At 42.1% G+C, this 21,343-nt stretch overlaps 1 protein-coding gene across 3 annotated transcripts in view; it reads right to left on the bottom strand.

The window, feature by feature from the left end:
* The window catches only part of COL12A1 (collagen type XII alpha 1 chain), a 307,200-nt gene that overhangs the window by 265,258 nt on the left and 20,599 nt on the right, over positions 1-21,343 (bottom strand). For 2 of the 3 annotated variants that reach the window (XM_069235673.1, XM_069235672.1), the window contains exons 4-9: positions 20,222-20,365; positions 15,039-15,098; positions 4,983-5,246; positions 4,636-4,800; positions 4,355-4,528; positions 732-1,022 (exon numbers count right to left, since the gene is read on the bottom strand). The exons of the other annotated variant lie outside the window; for it this stretch is intronic. In XM_069235673.1, the coding sequence (XP_069091774.1) occupies positions 732-1,022; positions 4,355-4,528; positions 4,636-4,800; positions 4,983-5,246; positions 15,039-15,098; positions 20,222-20,365 (1,098 nt within the window). The remainder of the gene's footprint in view (positions 1-731; positions 1,023-4,354; positions 4,529-4,635; positions 4,801-4,982; positions 5,247-15,038; positions 15,099-20,221; positions 20,366-21,343) is intronic. 3 annotated transcript variants of the gene reach the window in all.

Here is a 21,343-nt window from a genome sequence, read left to right as displayed (position 1 = left end):
AATAAAGGGAAAACCACACAAACAGGAAAGGAGGAGGAAGTGAAAGATGGAAAAAACTTCACAAATGAAGAAAGCAGGAACCTGCAGGAAAGATATAAAGAGGCAGGAATTGATGACTGTCTTGTGGTGTATTAATGAGGCATGAGGTGGATTCAAAACTATGCAGCCTTGGTATTTGGCATGCAAACATTTAACAGTACCAGCTGTGGGCTTCTGAGCAGAACTTGTGCACCAGTACTCATCCTTTTTCAAATTAAGCACTAAGATGGCAGGCCAATGGTGGCATTTCACTTTTGTATTTCAACACCATACATTATGGCCTTATAGGAAACTTAATTGCTCCAATCAGGTTTAAGCTAACTTCAACACGTTTAAAGGGGGAGCACATACACTGTATTTCTGGTTAGCAGGGGTAAAGTGCACACAGGTCTAATATCAGCTAAAAGGTTAATAAAATGGGGAGAAACCATGAAAACAGATGGGGCCACTTCCTACAGTAACAATGACATTATGTTTAAAATATCTTCAAATTATGTTTGGAATAAGTATGAGGGACAAGGCAAGCAAGGAGCATGATGCATTTGGATGATGAAAATATAGAACACATATTGAAATTCTGGTTAAAGATACACAGTTTAGATATATGAATAACATTAAAATTGCGACATTTGAAACATACACTTGAATGCATGGGTCTCATGACTGCCTCAATTCTTCACAGATTGACTTACCCACTTGCACTTTAATTGCCTCTGTTTTTTCCATTGTGGTAACTGCTTCGCTGGCTGTCAGTCCTTTCATCGCATAAACATTGATCTGGTACTCTGTGTCTGGAGAGAGGTCTTTCATGTTGATGGTTGTGGTTTGAGGACCCACATTCAGTGACTGCTGCTTGCTTCCTGCTATCATAGGCATAAGTTGTATCCTGTAGCCTGTGACTTGGCTCGGTGATGGTCGCCACTTCAGCCTCATTGACTTTGAACTTATCTCTGTCACAACTAAATTTGAAGGAGGCTCAACGGCTACAAATCAAATAGAAACACAGTCATCAGTGGAACGTCATTGCGGAGGCAGATGTTCAACCAAAGCAGAATTATATTAATACTTAATTAAACTCGGCGAAAGATGAGTTGATTCACTTCTAAGAAAAACAGGGGGTTCCACACACAAGTAAACATTGCAAATTACAAGGCAGTAAACTGCAACTTCATGCTTGCAGTGAGCCTCTCAGAAATACTGCAATCTAAAGTGTAGGCAACTAGATAATAAAAGGCAAATCTAGGCATCAATTTCAAGCACTTAACATTGGGGGCATTGCGATCAATACCTGAATTCTAATGATCCTCTCAACATTTTGTACACTTTTTATACAGATAATGTTTTGCTCAGTTATCATAATAGATGTCCAATGAACGCATTATTGCAGCAGTGGGGCATTGTTATTGTTCCTGAGCCTCTTTGTGTTATTCACACACTTCGAGCATGTCCAGAAAACTCTCCACTAATCTTAGACCTTAAGCCTCCTAATACAAGCGTTCAGTGTATACCAACAATAGGTTAAATCAGTGGTTCACAACATTTTGACTTCTGTGGACCCCCTCTTTATCATTACTGGAGCCACGAGACCCACACTGAGTCTTTATTGGAATCTGGGGATGGCCCACTGCGTCATTACTGAAAGCTGAGGACCTAATCTGCTAATAATATTTAATTTTCAAAGCAGTCGTGGACCCCATGAGGAGGCTTTGCGGACCACACGGGGTCTCCTGACCACAGGTTGGGAACTACTGGGTTAAATCAATCCCACCGATGGCGTCCTTCCAAGTGCCCGAGTGCTAGTGAAAGGGTGTTAAAAGGGGTTACGAGATCCAGGGAACTCGAGTTGCAGAAGAACACCAGGCAAAGTCTGGTTGAAACCCACCTGCACATCAGCATGATATGTCTGCCTGCTGGAGTTACGAATGCACGCTTTACTGGTAATTCAAGCTGGCAACAATATCAGGCTAGTTTACAGCTGTCTTGAAGTGGATTCCCAAGAAAGATTCTATGGACTGTGGGGACTCACAAAATGTCCACACATGCTCGAATATTGAGTATGCAAATTTGTAACAGGGCAAACATTACATAACCATTTTTTCAACGTAGCGGAGGAGAAACAGAGAACACTTGTGCAGTGTGTTAATGCAGTAAAGGGCACTGACTGGCACTGCTGGTTCATTGTCTGACTTTCAGCAGAATGTCTTTTTAATCAGGCTTACATCTCCTATTTGGTGTGCTGTGCATAACAATGTTAGGCACATGATTCAGCACGTAATATTTGTTTATGCGCAAACAATACATGTGCCTTGGAGCTAGAAAAAAGGAGATTCAGTTGCTTACATAATATTTCACTTAGACTTACACACTCCGTACAAAGCAGTTTAAATATTATGTTGTTGTTTACAATGTTTTATTTAGCAAAAATGTGAAAATTCCGCACATTCGAGTGCTCCTAGCTAGCTCTAAAGGATATAAGGCCTCCAAAAGTACTCTGGCAAACCACCTGGAAGCAATTGAGACCTCTGTAGGACGAAATATGCTGCCCCTTTTAGCCCAATGACAGCCGCCTTTCAAGGGCATTCTTTCATTCTCACACCTGATTGCATCCATTAGCTCCCCGTGAGGGAAACCAGACGGGGCATTGCATAAGCCAAGAGTTTGAAAACTAAAAGTACTTTCCAAGTGTTTTCTAGCTAGTCAGCCTGATTTTGTAAGAGGAAAGCTGCAGATGGCGTATGGTTTACTTTGCTGCCATATGTGCTGGGTACACTGGGTAGCTCTGAATGTATACTGTTACAGTGTATTCAATGCTTCAGAGCACTTCAGTTACTGTAACCATGAAGAGATACAAACAACGACAGAGGAGTTCAGTAGGCTTTGTCAGTCATACTAGATGGAAATATCATTCTGCATCAATGGGAGGAAAAGGGCAATTCTGATTTCCCACAAAATCTACAATGGGGAGAAAAAATGCCCCATTTATTCTCCTCGGGGATTTTAACTACCGGACCACCAAGAGACCCTTCTCAGTCTCTGGGTTTACCTCTGCTCTTCTGCAGCTCTTTCGTTCCTTTAAGAGTTGTGGACTTTTGTGATTCTGACTCCTTGTTGTCCTCCACATCACCACAGACTCAATTTTCACACTTAAATGGTTCAGCCAGAAACTGTTCTCGTCACAGAAAGAACTAAGGCAATTTACAAACTATTAACCTCAAAGAGTACTTAAAGCTTGAAAGCTTGACACCCTCCCAAAAAGGTTGGGATGTTTTACCCCAAGTAGCCCTCATGCATGTCCCCGGAAGCTGGAGCACAACAAGGTGGCAATGGACAAGGGGGTTGTGGAATCATGACCAACAATGCCAACTCCTGACAGTAAATTCTACTACATTCTGTTTCATTCAAGGCGTGCTCCCTACCCCACTTCCTCACTCAGTAATTTTTCTCAAAGGTAACATCTTCTATAATAACAGGAGAGCATTGAGTGATGTGAAGAGATAAGGTTCATATAGTATTATTCATGGCAATTGACCACAATCTACCCTGAATTAGGTAACTACTCTAAACTTGAATCAAGATGAAAAAGAACTTGTACTATCCAGAATCATCCTCCCAGAGCTTCTATAAGGTCCATATGGGGAATGCGGTGGCACAACCACCTCAACCTGTAAGTACCAATGCCACTATATGAAGAATTTAATGGTTGCAGTCAATTACTTAACTCTCAAATCCAAGTATTTGAAGTTGATTCTAGCACTAATTGCATTCATTACTTATCATGGTAAAAGAAGGACACACCCAGAATTTGGAATAAAAGTATTGATTGTGAGACACTTAGGTGCTCCTATTCTGAGAATTCCCAAGAAAACGAGGCATTTTTTTTTTTTGCAGAATTGATGAATTTTGAACTAAATTCTGCATATATAAGAATATAGTGGACATGTGTCCCTAGTGCATGTCACTATATTTGTCCTGCCAAGGTAGGAAAATTGTTGGGGGTGTCGTATTTTTTGCACAACTTAGAATTTTATTTTGTGCATAAATAGGGTTTTGCACAGGTAATTTAGTTCAATACTCATATTAGAGACCTCAATTAATTTTCCTCACAAGCACAATGCAGAAAGTGCAAATTGAGTGAAGCTAAGGTCCAGTCCACAGGGAAGGATTCTACCACACTTGGTTTAGAGGCATATTTGATAAAGTGGAGTTTTGCCTGTAACGGCAAAGGGCTAATTCTCATCTCCAGTGTTTCTTTTCTAAAAACATTTTAATGTTCATTTTCAAAATGTCACATTTGAAATATTTAAAAGTGTCTCACCTTCTTCTCCGCTAACCAGCTCACTAAGCTGTTCATCAACCGAAGAGCACACCTGAGAGATTATTTCATTCTGTACATTCATAATGTCATCAAAGTTGGCCACATTAAAGACATGCTTTAGTGATGGCAATGACGCCATCTGTTTCAGTTCCTTGGCATCTGCTGCTTTGATACCTGTAAAAAGTAGAGCATGTTATATTGTATGAGGAAGCATTTTAATAGTGAATCTACTGGTCTGAGCCCTTTCAAGCACACAACCCCACAATTTGTTGCCAACTTACCTAAGGTGAAAACTTCAACTCCCAAATTGTGTAGCTGTCGTGCTGGAATCTCTACATCATCTTGAGATTTTCCATCAGTAATGATAATGGCAACTTTTGGAAATCCCTTTCTTGCACCAGCAGACTCAGTGAAAGTATTTGCAATGAGAAAATCAATTGCATCACCTATCATTGAAATAAATAAAAAAATAAAAAATTATTGTCATAGTCAACCTAATTCATACCTAGGGAGTAATGAACAGTAAGATGTCATGCATAGCCAGCGAAAAGCAAGGCACATTCAAAGAAATGGCAAATCAATCAATAATATGCAAGGTGTTTGATCATTCAATTGATGTGAGACATACCAGTCATTGTATTTCCGCCTTTGTAGGGAATCCTTTTAATGGCTGATAGAAGATCACTTTTTTGCAAGTATTCGTTTAATTGAAACTCTGTCCTTGTGTCTGAGCTGTACTGGACCACACCAACCCTTGTCTTGTCTTCTCCAATATCGAAAGCAGAAACAACGGATGTTATGAAGTCCAGAATAAATCTGAAGTTGCCTCTGCCCACACTCCAGGAGCCATCAACAAGTAAAACGACATCGGCAACAGCACTGAGAGAGCATTCTAGAAAAGTAAACAAAATGTAAGAGAATTGAAATAAACACAAATCAATTATATTGACAATTAACTTCATTTAAAAGTTAGTGTCACAGCTCACACATACAGCAGCCTACCTGAAAAAATAAATGTATATCTAACAATCCACTGAGCAAATTGGTCCTTGTTGGATGTATTTTGCTACATGATTCATGTCAGAAGCATTCTAGATTCTTCTGCATACTTGTGTACACTAAAAACATAACATTTCTGTTCTGTAATCAATTTTGTGATTGCTATTGCTACTCAGAACTGACTGCTTCCAGTGGATCAGTCAATCAGAATCCTATTTGCCTTCCATATCTAGTTGTGGGCTTGCTCTAGAAGGTTTCTGAGACTGCCAGTTCTTTATTTATCTCATAGCCATTGTGATGACATTGATTATTCGTCTGTTCGCTTTTTATGTTTTTGTGTTAGGTTTAAAAGATTATGCTCATTTTTTGCCCTTTGGAGAAGGGAGGGACCAGATGACTATGGCTCTGTTTACAGGCTCTCGCAGCTTGCAGGGACGCACAGGCATCACTGAGCATATGTGTTTTTAAAATGCAGTGCTTAAGCGTTTTTTGGCGGTAGGAGGGTGAAGAGCCATGGTGTGAACACCAGCGAAACCGTAAACTCTATTCTCATTTCTAAATCGAGTGCCTGTAAACTGTCCCCATATCCACTTATTCAATCAATGATTATAAAATAGACTACCTGCACTGTGGGTAAAGAATTAGTTAATCACTTTGACCACCACTATGGGCAATAATGGAAGTTAATTACCTGCCCCACAACTATTAGAACATACTGCTTAATTAATTCTCAAGACTATTTGAAGTTGATTCTTTCACTAATATGATTGCATCAGTGGTCACGGTAATAGAAGAAGGATTTGGCATAAAATTAATGATTGTGAGAGACTTGGGAACTTATCATTTGGAACACTGAAATATTTTGGAAAACCAGGAATGTCTAAAAAGTGTATATTCTATGTGATAATTTACACTGCACTTTAATTACATGTTAGTAACATCGTATGCAACATTTAAGATGAAAGCTCTAACAAAGTTAACTTTATATTTTTCTAAGCTTCAATCATTTTTGCTAACGAAACTTGACCTCTGACATCACATTTTTAGAGATTAGCAGAGCCGTGTTATACATACTTAAGGTTTGTTGTTAAGTGCTAGTCTCGACAGAACAGGAAACTACGAATATCACTTTGGGAAGTGTGTTGTTTTAACGCTGTTTTACATGATCACCCGCCTGTTGTGCTTGTGGCATGTCAGAATCTTGCCTGTGTTGCTTTTGCTTGCTCTGTAATTGCTTCTCGCAGTGCCACTGTAGGCAGAGGAGCCTTTCATTTAGGTAGACATGGAAAGCCTGCCTGTCCTTGCATGCTGCTTGCAGAGCACCTGTCTGTGTGTTCTTATCATCATTTACCGAGTCAGTTTCCTAATCCCATCAAAGTCGGTGCGGCATGTGTTAGTATGCACCTTGTACATGCTTCTGCCTCATTTACTGCAAATGTCTAGGCTTTCTTGTATGTTGTTGTCTCTGTTATGCTTCTTATTATAGTGAGCGCGTGACTTGACTTGTAAGAAAGTGGAAGTTTATTTGTGTTTGCTCACCCACTCCTGCAAGCTGTTTCAGAGTGGCAAGAGACCTCCACCGTATTTAGGAAACTGTATTAGCGATGAAAGACTGATGGCAAAATTCTGAACTCGGGTGTGAAGTAATTGTGCGGACGTATGCCTCCTTCCTCCCTAAATAAACCAAGAACACGCTCGTAGAACGATTCCGATTTCAAATGTAGGAACGCCTCCTTAAAAGGATTAGGAACTCACACACAATGTGGCCCGTGTATAGCAGCTGGTAAACAAGTAAACTGCTTTAATCAAGTGCTTAGACAGCTTAATTTTTAAAGAAATTTCTGACCATTAAACAGCTCTTTAAAAAAATAAGAGGCCATGCCCTGCTTCAAGCAAACCTAATGAGTGGGTGTTTTCCTGGTCACTCCGGGGCACAAAGCCCGTAGGCTCTCCAGTGCCAACACTGGCCTGATTGAGGGTGGCGGGGCAGGACAATGATTAACCTTATAACAACAAGCACTGGCAAAGCCAATAGGTCTCACCTTTGTGGCCAATTGCTTTGCCAATACTTTTTACCTGCGCTGCACAGCATCCCTGATGCTGTGTACAGCAATTCCAAAGGTAGAAAAAAACAAGAAAAGTATGTGACGCGACAGCCCTCATCATTTTCTCGGCATGCACCACGCATCAACACCACATGCCTTCCCCCCACCCCCCAATTCGACCATTATGTTTTTTTCTATTTTTATGTTATTTTGCCATTTTTCTCTGTGTTCCTCAATTAGATGGACTTTTAAGGTTCTTCAAAATGTCGTCACCCACTCTTTTAATGCACTTTCATCGGACAATTGCTGTTGCACTGTTTTCACAATCTATTATGCATGTGTTCGTTTGAAGAGCATAAAACAGAGTGACATTATTTTTTATTGTTTATGAAGCACGGTTACACTCCACCAGGGATCCACCCAGGAGCAATAGATCATGCCCAGTAGCAATAGATAGTAGACCCCCAGCACACAGGTCCCTCCATTCGCGTGTACGGATCTTCATTCTCTGCAGAATGGGCCCAGAGTACTCAGAGTCTCTGAAGGTCGCGGCATACTCTCCTCTAGAATTCACAGTGAAAACCACCGATTTCGCACAAGCCCTAACTACATGTATTTATGCAAGAATTCTAAAGAGATCAGAAAGAGTGAAGTAACGACAGACCACATCTGAGGCACTCCCCCTTTCATCTTAATAACTTGCAGGCCATGTTTCAATTAGAGTTTTTGGTTTTAGAAAACTCTCGGTTGTCATGCTATGCGCTGATTTTTCAAAACGGTGGCAGCCATGTTGATGCAACAGATATGCAGAGACCCTCAACTGAAAGAAGGAACCAGAGCAAGCAGAGCGGGACATGAATATAGAGGAATAAATGAGAAGGGCCTGACATGAAGCAGAATTTTGCTTTTACCTAAAAAGGAAGGAACGGACAGAGATTGAAGAGGTGGTGGCAAATATACGATGCACAGGAGACAAGCAAAAAAGACAAAGACACATAAACAAAAAGATTTAGCGATTCTGGAGTGAAAAAATAAAAAAGACACACAGAAGCAGGAGAAGAAAAAGAGGGGGGTGTTAGTGCGTTGGCATGTGTGTTGGCGTGTGAGTTTGTCAAAAACAGTTAGACACAGTTAAGAGAAATAAGTAAATTCCCTTTACTTGCAGTCAGTCAGAACACGGGGTGAGAAGTTAATAAAGTGTGCCATTGGAAGTAGGCCAGGCCTTGAATCCCACAACAGGGTCAAAAAATTTCACGGGCAAAGGTCAAGAAGTGCCATGAATTCCCAGCTTTAGTACTTTAGTGCCTTCTATAAATCAGAGTGCTGTGGAATTACCCACAGGAGGTTGAATTATGCAGAATGAACATTTGACCTCATTCTTCTCTCGGGCTATGAGAGCACATTGGGAACACAGTGAGAGCACTACAAGGCTGACAACGAAGGGCATGGAATAAGTAGCCCACAGACCCGTTTAAACATGCAGAGCTAAACTTCCTAAGCAGAATTCTTCTGAATGAGATGGACTATTAAAGAGTCACGAGACCTGAATCAGACATGAAGTTCTATAAAATCCTGAAATGTAACTGTGTTTTACTGGTAAACTTCAGAATATAACGAATGACTAACAAGTGATCAGTTATGCAGGGATTGATAATATTGAAACCCTCACATGCGGATGCTCTGTAATAACATACTACAGATATCCTTACCCACTATTACCAAGTGGCTCCATATCCATATATGGCAATTGCAGCGAAGCCTGGCTTTTTACAACAAATGTTATATGCATGTGCTTGAAAACTGTATCTTGCAAAGCACTAATGGCTAAGGCCTAAGGGACCGATTTACAAAGCCCCTGCACTGCCTTGAATCATGCAAGGTGATGTAAAGCAATGGAAGGGCTTAAGTGAGTTTTAGTGAGCCACGCAAAACCACCTGTATGGCTCTGCAAGGCTTACTAAATATGGAGTAATGCAAAGTAGCACAAACCCTTGTCTTGTGTTACTCTGCACTGGGAATGCGTTCCATGTGTGTAGCATTCATGGATTTTGGTGCATTACCACATTTCCACAGACTTGTAAACCTGGCAATGCATCAAAATGGTCCGCCTTCCGAACAGAGGTGTAAGTTAACAAAGAGAAACATCTTTATTTCTTCTTATTATTCCCTTTTTCTACGTGTGCTGGATTTTACATCACACGTAGTAAGACAAAAATTCCTCAAAGGATTGTTTTTCTGCAGGAAGGTGTCCATTTCTGCACATAAACAATCCTGCCTGTAATGCAGGCACCCTTGCACCATGGCACAAAGGTGCTTGCATTGGCTCTAGGCAGCACTCAGTTCCCCAGCGCAAAGAGAGAGCAGAAATGCTTCATATCTTAGTAGATATGGCACATTCGTGATCTCTCCAAATCACACAGCACATAAGTTGTCTTGCTGTATTGCATGAGTTTATGACAAGTCTGTGCCTAGGACTGACAATCAGCACAAGACTTGTCCCCTCATTACTAGTGTGGTGGTCTCAAGACTGCCACACTCGCGATGGCGGTCGGACCGCCGCAGACAGGGAAGTCCGACAGCCCTATTATGACCGCCGCAGATGGGCCATGGTCTGACCACCGGCACCGCCAGGTTGCCGCCTGTCAACCACCTGGCGGTATCGGCAGTCACAATCCACCAGGGCAGCACTGCCAGCAGCACTGCTTTGGGGATTATAAGTCCCCTTTCCACTAGCCTTTGCTTGGCCGTATCACTGCCATGCAAAGGCTGGTAGAAAGGGGGTGTTGGAGGCCCCATGGGGGCCCCTGCACTGCCCATGCATTTGGCATAGGCAGTGCAGGGCCCCCATGGACAGCCCCGTCATGCATTTCACTGCCTGAATTATGGGCAGTGAAACACGCGAAGGGTGCTATTGCACCCATCGCACCACAACATTGCAGCTGGCTCGATTACGAGCGGCGTCAATGATGTGGTGAGTTTTTTCCGCTGGGCCAGCGGACGGAAACGTTGTTTCCTCCCGCTGGCCCAGCGGAAAACTCCTAGTAGGGGAGGCAGCATACCACCAGCACAGGCGGTATGCTGTTTGCAGCAGCTTTGACGGTCTTTTACAAAGACTGCCAAAGTTGTAATGGGGCCTAGGTCTGACATGATGTCACTTGCCATTGATGCTTAACTTACTCAACGTTAAGATGAAATGATGAGCCAGGCAAGTGTATTTGATTTTTATGACCTGACAGTACTCACAGATTCTTGCAGCGCATGTTTTAAATCACAGAGTTTTCTAATCAACATTTTATTTACCACATCGTCTGACTTGTTGGCTGTTATGAGCTGGCTTTGGTGTTTAAATCTCCAATAAAATATAGATTGAATAATTGTCTCATTGAGTTAGAGATTAGCTAGCCTCTATTATGTCTAAGTTAACGCTTACCCATTCATATGGTAGGTTTACTTTCAATGTTTGGGGCCTATACACCATAAGAGCTCCTTTACGACCAACTACTGAACATTCTTTCACATTTGGCCCATTTGAGCTTTAAGTTCATTTTAGTGAGCCTACTTTGATTCAAATCTTGCAGTAGGGTTTGCAAGTATGGAAGGTCTTTAGGTTTCCCAGGTAAAAAAGTCTCTGAAAAATGAACTGGCTGCTAGACATTCCCTGCCATACACTTCACCTCAAAGAGCCACCTCTCCCGTGATTGAGTGCCATCACACCTTGTACACAGACGTATTTTCCAATGACACATGCCTAGAATCAAAATGGAAGCCGTCACTTTGAACCTTTACTGCCAGGGGAGTAGCTTGGTCAGTAAGATTGGGTGTGTGAGAGCTTCATATTTCCCAAAACACACTGGTTAAAAAACACTATATGAGAAGCAGGGCAGAAGGTGGGGCTTAAGGTACAGTATGAAGAGAGAAGAGTGTGGACTGTGAGAGGTACTTATAACTCAATATTTTGTAAAATAACCATGTTAAGACATTTAAAACAGACAAGAGTGCATGTGCGAGTTTTTGTCTGCATGTGCATGTAAAAATCCTAAGTGAAATTCGAAAAACACTTCACCATACCCAACTTAAACCACTTGTAAGCAACTATTTACTACAGAATACATTAGTGGGGTATAACACCCCAAACACCCCTCTGAAGCTACGCCCCCGTTTACTGCATAAACATAAATTGGCAGTAAGTGGCACCTTAAATGAGTTGACCTTTGGCAGTTCATATTATCACTGCAAGCACATTCTTTGACTAGATCTTGTATGTGAGTGGCACAACGGTCAGGCATCCTTCCCAATCAAGGTATTGACCCCTTCAGTCTGATATGTCTATTTTATCTCAATGAGGCCTCAAGCAAAACCCAAAAAGCATCTTCGCGCCTTTTAGGGCAACAACACTTATTGTAAGGAAATTCCTCCTTGGCATGGTTACCCCCTAACTTTTTGCCTTTGCTGATGCTAAGTTATGATTTGAAAGTGTGCTGGGACCCTGCTAACCAGGCCCCAGCACCAGTGTTCTTTCCCTAAACTGTACCTTTGTCTCCACAATTGGCACAACCGTGGCATTCAGGTAAGTCTCTTGTCACTGGCACCCCTGGTACCAAGGGCCCTGATGCCAGGGAAGGTCTCTAAGGGCTGCAGCATGTCTTATGCCACCCTGGGGACCCCTCACTCAGCACATGCACACTGCCTCTCAGCTCGTGTGTACTGGTGGGGAGAAAATGACTAAGTAGACATGGCACTCCCCTCAGACTGCCATGCCAACCTCACACTGCCTGTGGCATAGGTAAGTCACCCCTCTAGCAGGCCTTACAGCCCTAAGGCAGGGTGCCATATACCACAGGTGAGGACATATGTGCATGAGCACTATGCCCCTAAAGTGTCTAAGCAAAACCTTAGACATTGTAAATACAGGGTAGCCATAAGAGTATATGGTCTGGGAGTTTGTCAAACACAAACTCCACAATTCCATAATGGCTACACTGAAAACTGGGAAGTTTGGTATCAAACTTCTCACCACAATAAATGCACACTGATGCCAGTGTGCAATTTATAGTAAAATACACCCAGAGGGCATCTTAGAGATGCCCCCTGAATACATACCCGACTTCTAGTGTAGGCTGACCAGTTCCTGCCACACACCAGACATTTTGCTGGCCACATTGGGAGAGTGCCTTTGTCACTCTGTGGCCAGGAACAAAGCTTGTACTGGGTGGAGGTGCTTCTCACCTCCCCCTGCAGGAACTGTAACACCTGGCGGTGAGCCTCAAAGGCTCATCCCCTTTGTTACAGCGCCCCAGGGCTAGTGAAGGTGCTAGTGAAGATGCCCGCCCCTCCAGCCACTGCCCCCACTTTTGGTGGCAAGGCTGGAGGAAATAATGAGAAAAACAAGGAGGAGTCACCCACCAGTCAGGACAGCCCCTAAGGTGTCCTGAGCTGAGGTGACCCCTGCCTTGATAAATCCCCCATCTTCAGTTCGGAGGATTCCCCCAATAGGATTAGGGATGTGCCCCCCTCCCCACAGGGAGGAGGCACAAAGAGGGTGTAGCTACCCTTAAGGACAGTAGCCATTGGCTACTGCCCTCCCAGACCTAAACACACCCCTAAATTCAGTATTTAGGGGCTCCCCAGATCCCAAGAAGCCTCAGAGGACTGCCCTGGACTAAAGGACCAAGAAACTCCTGTGAGCAGTGGCCCTGTTCAAAACCAGCTACTTCTTTGCAACAAAGAAGCAACTTTCAAAGACTGCACGTTTCCCACCGGAAGTGTGAGACTTCACACTCTGCACCCGACACCCCCGGCTCAACCTGCAGAAAACAATCACCACAGGGAGGACTCCCCGGCGACTGCGAGCCCGCGAGTAACCAGAGACGACCCCCTGAGCCCTCACAGCGACGCCTGCAGAGAGAATCCAGAGGATCCCCCTGACCGCGACTGCTTCTAACAAGGGACCCGACGCCTGGAACCAACACTGCACCCGCAGCCCCCAGGACATGAAGGAACCGAACTTCGATGCAGGAGTGACCCCCATACGACCCTCTGCCTATCCCAGGTGGTGGCTGCCCCAAGGAGCCCCCCCTGTACCTGCCTGGACCGCTAGAGTGACCCCCGGGTCCCTCCATTGATTCCTACCTGAAACCCAACGCCTGCTTTGCTCACTGCACCCGGCCGCTCCTGTGCCACTGAGGGTGTACTTTGTGTGCCTTCTCGTGTCCCCCCCGGTGCTCTACAAAACTCCCCTGGTCTGCCCCCGAGGACGCAGGTTCTTACCTGCTGGCAGACTAGAACCGGAGCACCCCTGTTCCCCCTAGGCACCTATGTGTTTTGGGCACCTCTTTGACCTCTGCACCTGACCGGCCCTGAGCTGCTGGTGTGGTAACTTTGGGGTTACCCTGAACCCCCAACGGTGGGCTGCCTATACCCCAAACGTGAGACTTGTAAGTGTTTTACTTACCTCCAAAACTAACCTTTACTTGCCTCCCCCAGGAACTGTTGATTTTTGTACTGTGTCTACTTTGAAAATAGCTTATTGCCATCTTTACAAAGACTGTATTTGATATTGCTGTCATTCAAAGTTCCTAAAGTATCTAAGTGGAGTACCTTACATTTAAAGTATTAACTGTAAATCTTTAACCTGGGGTTCTTAAAATAAACTAAGAAAATATATTTTTCAATATAAAAACCTATTGGCCTGGAGTAAGTCTTTGCGTGTGTGTTCCTCATTTATTGCCTGTGTGTGTACAACAAATGCTTAATACTACCCTCTGATAAGTCTACTGCTTGACCACACTACCACAAAATAGAGCTTTGGAATTATCTACTTTTGCCACTATCTTACCTCTAAGGGGAACCCTTGGACTCTGTGCACACTATTTCTTACTTTGAAATAGTATATACAGAGCCAACTCCCTACACTTATTGAACAGTTTACACAACTGTTACAATACCACAGCTCCAAACCGATAGATCACATAAGCTTACATTTAGTAAACACTTAACTGAGATTCCTCTATTTCAGTGGAATTAGGAATGTATTATTTCTCCCTTGTTTTGAAAGACATGATAAAACAGTAATTTGGACTTCTGCTTCGTAGTCTCGAGAAAACGTAACAGAAATGCTCTGAGGACATATATTGTGAAAAGGACCCCGCTACCATATTGTTTGAGGAATAATATGATGGGGGGTCCTGTACTGAAAACAGAAGTCATTTTTCTAGGCATAATATTGCAGTTTTAATTTTAGGTAAAAGGAATCAATACTTGAATGTAGCATGTAAATTCTAGTATGATTACACCTGTATTATAATGTATTCAGTGATTTTTACTGGTTAATCTCACAGACGAATCACTTTAAAACCAATATAATGTAATTACGCAAGTAACTTTGCATTCTTCTTGTTACCATGGTATCCACTGACGAGCCCTCCCCCACACCTTCCCCGAGCATTTTAACCCAGTGCCCAACACTGCATTTAAAGAAAGTAAAATTTTATCTATCACTCAGTCTTCTATATCATCATTAAAGTTGAAATCGTTCCCTTTTTTGGTTACCATCCATGTATCTGCGTGGATCGGTTGTATTTTTTTATTGTGTTTTGATAAAGAAGTGTTCAAAAGCTAAGTGTCAATAAGTGCATACTTACTCGGTAAGTCAGTTTCACCAGGTGTCCTATCACCAGGTCTCAGTGGGCCACCTGTCTGAACTGAAAGCAAAAAGAGTAAAATAATGGAGTCTGCATATATCATCATTATAAACAAAAACGCATCAGTATACACATAGGCATTTCATTGTTCACAGGTCTGACTATCTTCACCTCCGTAGGCCAAGGAAATTTAAAACAGACACTGCCCACAACCCTAAAAAATGGGCTATGTTACTAACCTGAAAACGTGCAATTCAAATAGACATTTTGAGTTTTAAACATTATGGAAAACTGCATGAAGTGTGAGACTTCAATTAAAACATGATTTTGCATTTGTGTCTTTTTTTATACTTTTTCTTTTTCGGCTAATTAATATTAAAAAAAAAATTGCTACAGAATGGAAAACATTCTCACAAAATGGAAGATGTGCAATTTGATGATCTATCTTCTATCCGTTCCTACTCATTTCACACTCAATCGCCCAATGACTAGGTAACAACGTAAACCCTCTCTCATTTTTATCCATTAAAGGTATTCTATTGAAATTGTACCATATTTGCTGGCGGGATAAATGTCTTCCGCATTGTGAGCTTTTGCCATGTTTTCTCCTGGGGGGGCGGGGTTAATTCTCCCTCTAATATTTCTATAATTATTTGACTAACTCAGAGTTAGACATAAGGCACAATAGCTGGGGGGAGCTAAGGCAGCGCAAATGATTGTTTCATGGGGTAAGTAGGAGTGGGTGGAGGAGGGCTGGGGCAGGGTATGGGCTTGTTTTGATGGTAGTCGATGGGGTGAGTGAGGGGGCTAGGGTGGGGGCGGTTCGTTTTTTGGGGGGGTATGGGAGCACATAGGAAAGTGGAGCAAGGGGACACAGCGTTGGTAGTAGGGAGTTAAGAATAGCAAAAAAGCAAAAAAGAGCAGAGGGATCAGTACGTGGAAGAAAGTGGACGGGTCTTTGTGAGCACGATTGATCAATGAGGGCTTAAAGGGCACAACCAAAGTTATGGTGGAGCGTTTTTTTGAAGTGTGCTGCACTGGGATTATGGCTAAATTGTGCATAACTACTATAAACATTTGTGGCTTGAATGATGGAGGGTAGCAGAGGATCTGGAAGTTCTGCAGGAAGATATTTACTGCCTCCAGGAAAGCCATGTAGATCAATCCAATAGACATCTATTGGAAGCTTTAGATCTGAAACTGGTGGTAAGCACCACCCAGAGTATGAAGACTAGGGGGTTGCTATTCCTGCCTGTGGCAAGGTATGTGATTTTATTCACTGTTTTCCAGGCAAATATGGGAGATGGGCTATACCTGAATGTCATTACAACACAGGGTGTTTCACCGTATGCTCTCTGTATGGTTCAGTATTATATGAGCACGATGTCTTAGATTTTCTATCAGTAGAACCTATGGCCTGTCCCACTCCCTATATTGTTTGTGGTAATGTGAATTTTAAGGGATCATGAGCTACTTCCAGAGATGCAACCAGTCCCAATCCTGGTCTTGATTCAGGTCATAAACCACAAGTTTATAAACCTATTCATAGCTTTGAAACAGAGACCGGCCTGGTGGATGCTTGACCCAAGCTTTAAGTGCCAGATCCTGGTGTACATAATATTCCCCACTGCTCTTTAGCTTGTTTGGACTATTTCCCTCTGACACCAGATTTACTGATGGGGGCTCACATAGACCTCTTCCCCAGACTCATGTCTGACCATAATCTTCTGGTAATTAAACTCACACTGGAAGCTCACAAGGAATAATCGGAGTTGATCCTTTGAGAGAGGTCTTCTGTCTGACCCACCTTATGTTCAACAGTTGAACATATAGATCCCTGAGTTTCTGAACCTAAATTTAGGAAGTGTCCCAACAGGAGTCATTTGGGATCCCTTTAAAGTAGTTGTCTGGGGGGAAACCCTTATGTATAGTCCTAATTGTCAGAAAAATAGTTAATCTCTTACCAAGGAACTACAACAGAATCTTAGTGGGGCAGAAGCACTCCTAGTCTCAGCAATAATTGATGGGTCGAATCCTGCTTTAGCCCAGCAGCAGATAGCAATTGCTAAGGCTGCGATTAATTAAATCACGGCTAAAAAAAGCAGCAGAGAAATTTCTTACCAGATGGCAGGAATGCTATGAGTATAATGAATGGGCAGGACATCTCCTAGCAGTACGCACTCATCAGAAAATGCCGGCTGGCTTTATCAATGAAGTAAGAGATTCTCGGGGTGGCCTAGTCTCTGACTCTATAGGCATTAAAGTTTTTAGGAGATATTATGAAATACTTTATCGAGCACAACCTGCACGGGGAGCAGAATATGGAGCAGTTTTTGAGCAGTGTAGCTCTGGAAAGAATCATTCAGGAGAAGCGGGATTGCTTCAGGGCGAATTTTACTATTGAGGATATACAAGCAGCCGTTCAAGAATTGCAATTAAGGAAGGCAGTGGGGACCGATCAAATCCCATTATAAATTTATAAGGCCTTTTGTACAGTACTCTTCCCGGTTATGTTGGAGCTTTTTGTGCAAGTGCAACAGAGCCAAAGGGCTCCAGAATCTTGGTGGACTATTAATATTGTCATTTTTTTCAAAGAAAGGGAAGGTTTTCTGTGATCTGGGATCATACTGACCCATAACCCTAATAAATAATGATGTAAAAATGTATTCTAAAGTTTTGGCCACCTGGCTGGGTTGTATTATTGCTAAACTAGTCTCTATCAATCAGCATGGCTTCATCCCCGGCAGGGACACCACTGATCACATCTGCAGGGTCATAACAATTTTTGATGCAGCCAATGTTGCGAGCGAGCCCATGGCTTTGGCCCTGTTGGATGCTGAAAAAGCATTTGACGGTCATTTGGGAATATCTATTGAAAGTCATGGGCTCGTGTGGACTAGGATGGCGTTATATCAAAGCAGTGAAGACTATTTATTATAAACCTGTGGCCTTCTTACAGTTGATGGTAGGTTAGTCCGGGCCTATATATATACATATATATATATATAGAAAGAGGAAGTATGCAGAGATGCCCTTGCTCCCCTCTACTCTTTGCTCTATACACTTACCCTCTTCTTCGTAAGTTTGAGGCTAACCCAGGTATACCATCAGTAAGAGGTTATGGCTGGCAGATGAAAATTCTAGCCTATTCTGATGAGGTGGCAGTTGTAACTGCCAACCCGGATGCTGCACTGTGGGCAATAGAGAGAAAACTTTCAAGTTCAGAGAGTTTTCAGGTTATTCCCTGAACAGCAACAAAACACAGTTGGTGGTGAATAGCTGCATTTCTACCCAAGATACTTGGATGGTTAGGCAGGCCGTTTACCTGGGGTCTGTACCAGTGCTAAGGTCAATCAGGTGGTTACGCTTAATATAGCTCTGATAATTGGGAAAGCAAGCAGGACTTCGGGAGATGGCAAGGACGCATCTTTTCAGTCTTTAATCTGACAACTGTGCTCTACGAGGGCAAAGTAACAAACGCTAGTTGAAAGGGGAAAAAATGTGGGGATCACTTGTAGACTGGGTAAATTCTTGTCAAAAGGCTAGAGGGTGCCAAAATGGATGACTTATGCCTATTCCTTCACCCTTTTTAAGATATTGTCAGAAAGGAGGTACGACATATTTTTGTTATTGTTAAGCACTTTAATGGCGCAGGCGAAGAAATTCTCAAGCACTTTAGGCACCGCAAGCACTTTAAGCGCTCAAAGCACTTTAAGGTACGGAGGCCTTGAAACTGACCCCTGGTAGCACTGCTTCAAAATTAAATTGGTATACCAGGTTGGCTATAATCTATTATTTGCTGTGAATGCCTCCTAGCATGTCAATAGCCAGGCAAATGCACTTATCACTTTAAGACGATTTTGAAACTTGTCTATTGTATTGTGAGGTTTAGTCCTGTGTTTATTAGACACATAGGCTTAAGTGCTTGCATTGCCTTTTATACACCAATTATGTAGCCATGACCTATTTGTTTAACTGTGTTGGCTGGATCCCCGGCTGCTGATGTGGGTATGTATTGATGATGTGTTGTTTAGTGTAATTTGATATTGCTGTGTCTGTCTTATTCCCCTGTGTCACTTTGTGATGATATAAATATGGACTGTTTGAAAAGCATCAATAAAAGTATTTTTTTTAAAGAAAACAAATTGTACCATATTTTTTTTGCCAGGTGGATAGATTATGGTTTGCGAAGGAACATAGTTGAATTTGCATTTAATTATGAGTAGAAAGTGAGTAAGAAAAGTATTGTGAAGATCCCAAATGGGAAATTGACGACAAGGCAATGAGTATTAAAATCAAGTGAATAGAAGTGTGTCTTTTAAAGGAAATATATTACTTGAGTGGTTCCTTTGGTTAGGGAAATGTCCCAATATAGTGAAGTATTAACAACTTAGAGCAAGGAGGAGCTCATTTGGCTGTTATACTCATAGATGAACTCCTGCCATGCTGAAACACCATATACGTTAATAAACGGGTAAACACAGTAGACAATAGTTTTGATTGCACAATATATGCCTTTTCCAGTGAACTTTGTTCAAGATTCCTTGTTTGATGCACTGTGCGACACATATGGTTGTCCTGAATTTTCTTTCTGATATATCCCCCACATACATTCCCGCTCACTGCATTATGCCTGGCTCCCTTGCCCCTCTATCTGCAGCTAGATTTAGGAAATCACAGTTGAGGGGGGTGAGGGGAACATTCAGAGTTCTAGGCCCATCTGTTTGGAACGAGCTTCCACTGGAAGTCAGACTGCTGGAGTACCAAACCACATTTCAGAAGCAGTTCATAACCTGACCTTTGTCAAAAAATATATATATTTCTAGCCTGTCTTCTATATGCTGTATCTGTTTTTCTGATATGTGTGTTTGCTGATTGAAGGGATTTGTATCAGTTCTAGCTCCCTGATGCTAGTTGCAAGAATCTGCTTTATATTTAAATACATTTTAAAGAAATGTAACATAATCATTGGTGCTTTGCCTAGTAAATCCAAAAGTCACTCTATTGAGCATGACATGGGCTTCTGTCCCAAGAACACAAAGGATTAAAAACTCTGATGGGCAAAAACACCACTAGTCTGACCTTTTGTACACACACAGATATCTCACAAACCTTCATGTACCCAAAGAAGTGAATTACAAATTATATTACACAGCCACCCCATGTTTTCTATGCACACTTACTTGTAAGTTGGCCGTAGACAGGTAAACTTTCTTCTACGTCATCAAATGAAGTTATTGTCACAACATATTCTACATCTGGTGTGAGCTCTGTTAATACAGTTCCGGTAGCCGTATATGGGAGGTTTATTTCTTTAGTGGGCCCATCTGTAACGAAATACAAAAAGACAGACATGAAAACCAGGTAATGCACACAGATTTCAAAAAGATGATATGATACAGAAGTATGCAAAGAAGTCTTTGAATTGTCTGACATCACTGTTTGGTGCCAGGACTAAGAAAGCTGCTCTTGTGAAAAAACTTTCTGTCTAGACACAGAGATCTGTTTTGTATCTTCCTCGGGCCCTAGCTTAGCCTTGATATGCTATCATCTTTACGAGGTTTAATTATTACTTTTCTGTGGAACATTTTACACTAGATACCCAGTTAGGAAAGGTGGACCAGAGCACACATTTTTTACTTGATCTCTCTTTATTTGAAACATCTGTTTCATTGTTGCAAATCTGAAGTCAGGTAAGATCCCAAATTCTTGGAAAATGCACTTTTTATGGCATATCTCTTGCAAAGGTCATCGAAAGAAAGATCGTGACCATTCCCTTAAGTACCCGAGACTGAAAACACATGGTCATTTTCAGAAGTCAAGGAATCGCAACTTCAAGAACAATAAATCAGGATAGGTCAAACACATGTCGAGTGGTAGAAACTAGTTCAGGACCAAATCAGCCCCTCTGTTTCTTCTACTATTTTCTGATTGTGGATTTCACCGACATCAGCTTTTTTTAAACTTACAAAAGGCTGAGATGATTCCTGTTGATCAATATAGGTTATTAACATAAGGAATGCGACCTCTGGTGAGGATGAATCTAAGCACATTCCAGTGAACTATTAACAAGACAGTTAATGGAAGCCTCCTGAGTACCAATCTCTGGTTAAACTAGGGCGCATTTTAGCAATTTAGTATGCCTGTAAATTATTTGATGCATTTGGCATGAAAATTGTTATTTGGTTGCCGGAGTGTGATTTTTTTGCTAACTAGCCATTTAAATAATTTAATTTCTACTTTAAATAGCAATTGTAAATTAGCTGTTTAATTGTGAAAAATGTATCATAAATTCAAATAAATAC

Source organism: Pleurodeles waltl, chromosome 5 (genome assembly GCF_031143425.1).
Source record: "Pleurodeles waltl isolate 20211129_DDA chromosome 5, aPleWal1.hap1.20221129, whole genome shotgun sequence".
NCBI lineage: Eukaryota > Metazoa > Chordata > Amphibia > Caudata > Salamandridae > Pleurodeles > Pleurodeles waltl.
Note: the sequence above shows the minus strand (reverse complement) of the source record. Positions and strands in the feature narration are given on the sequence as shown.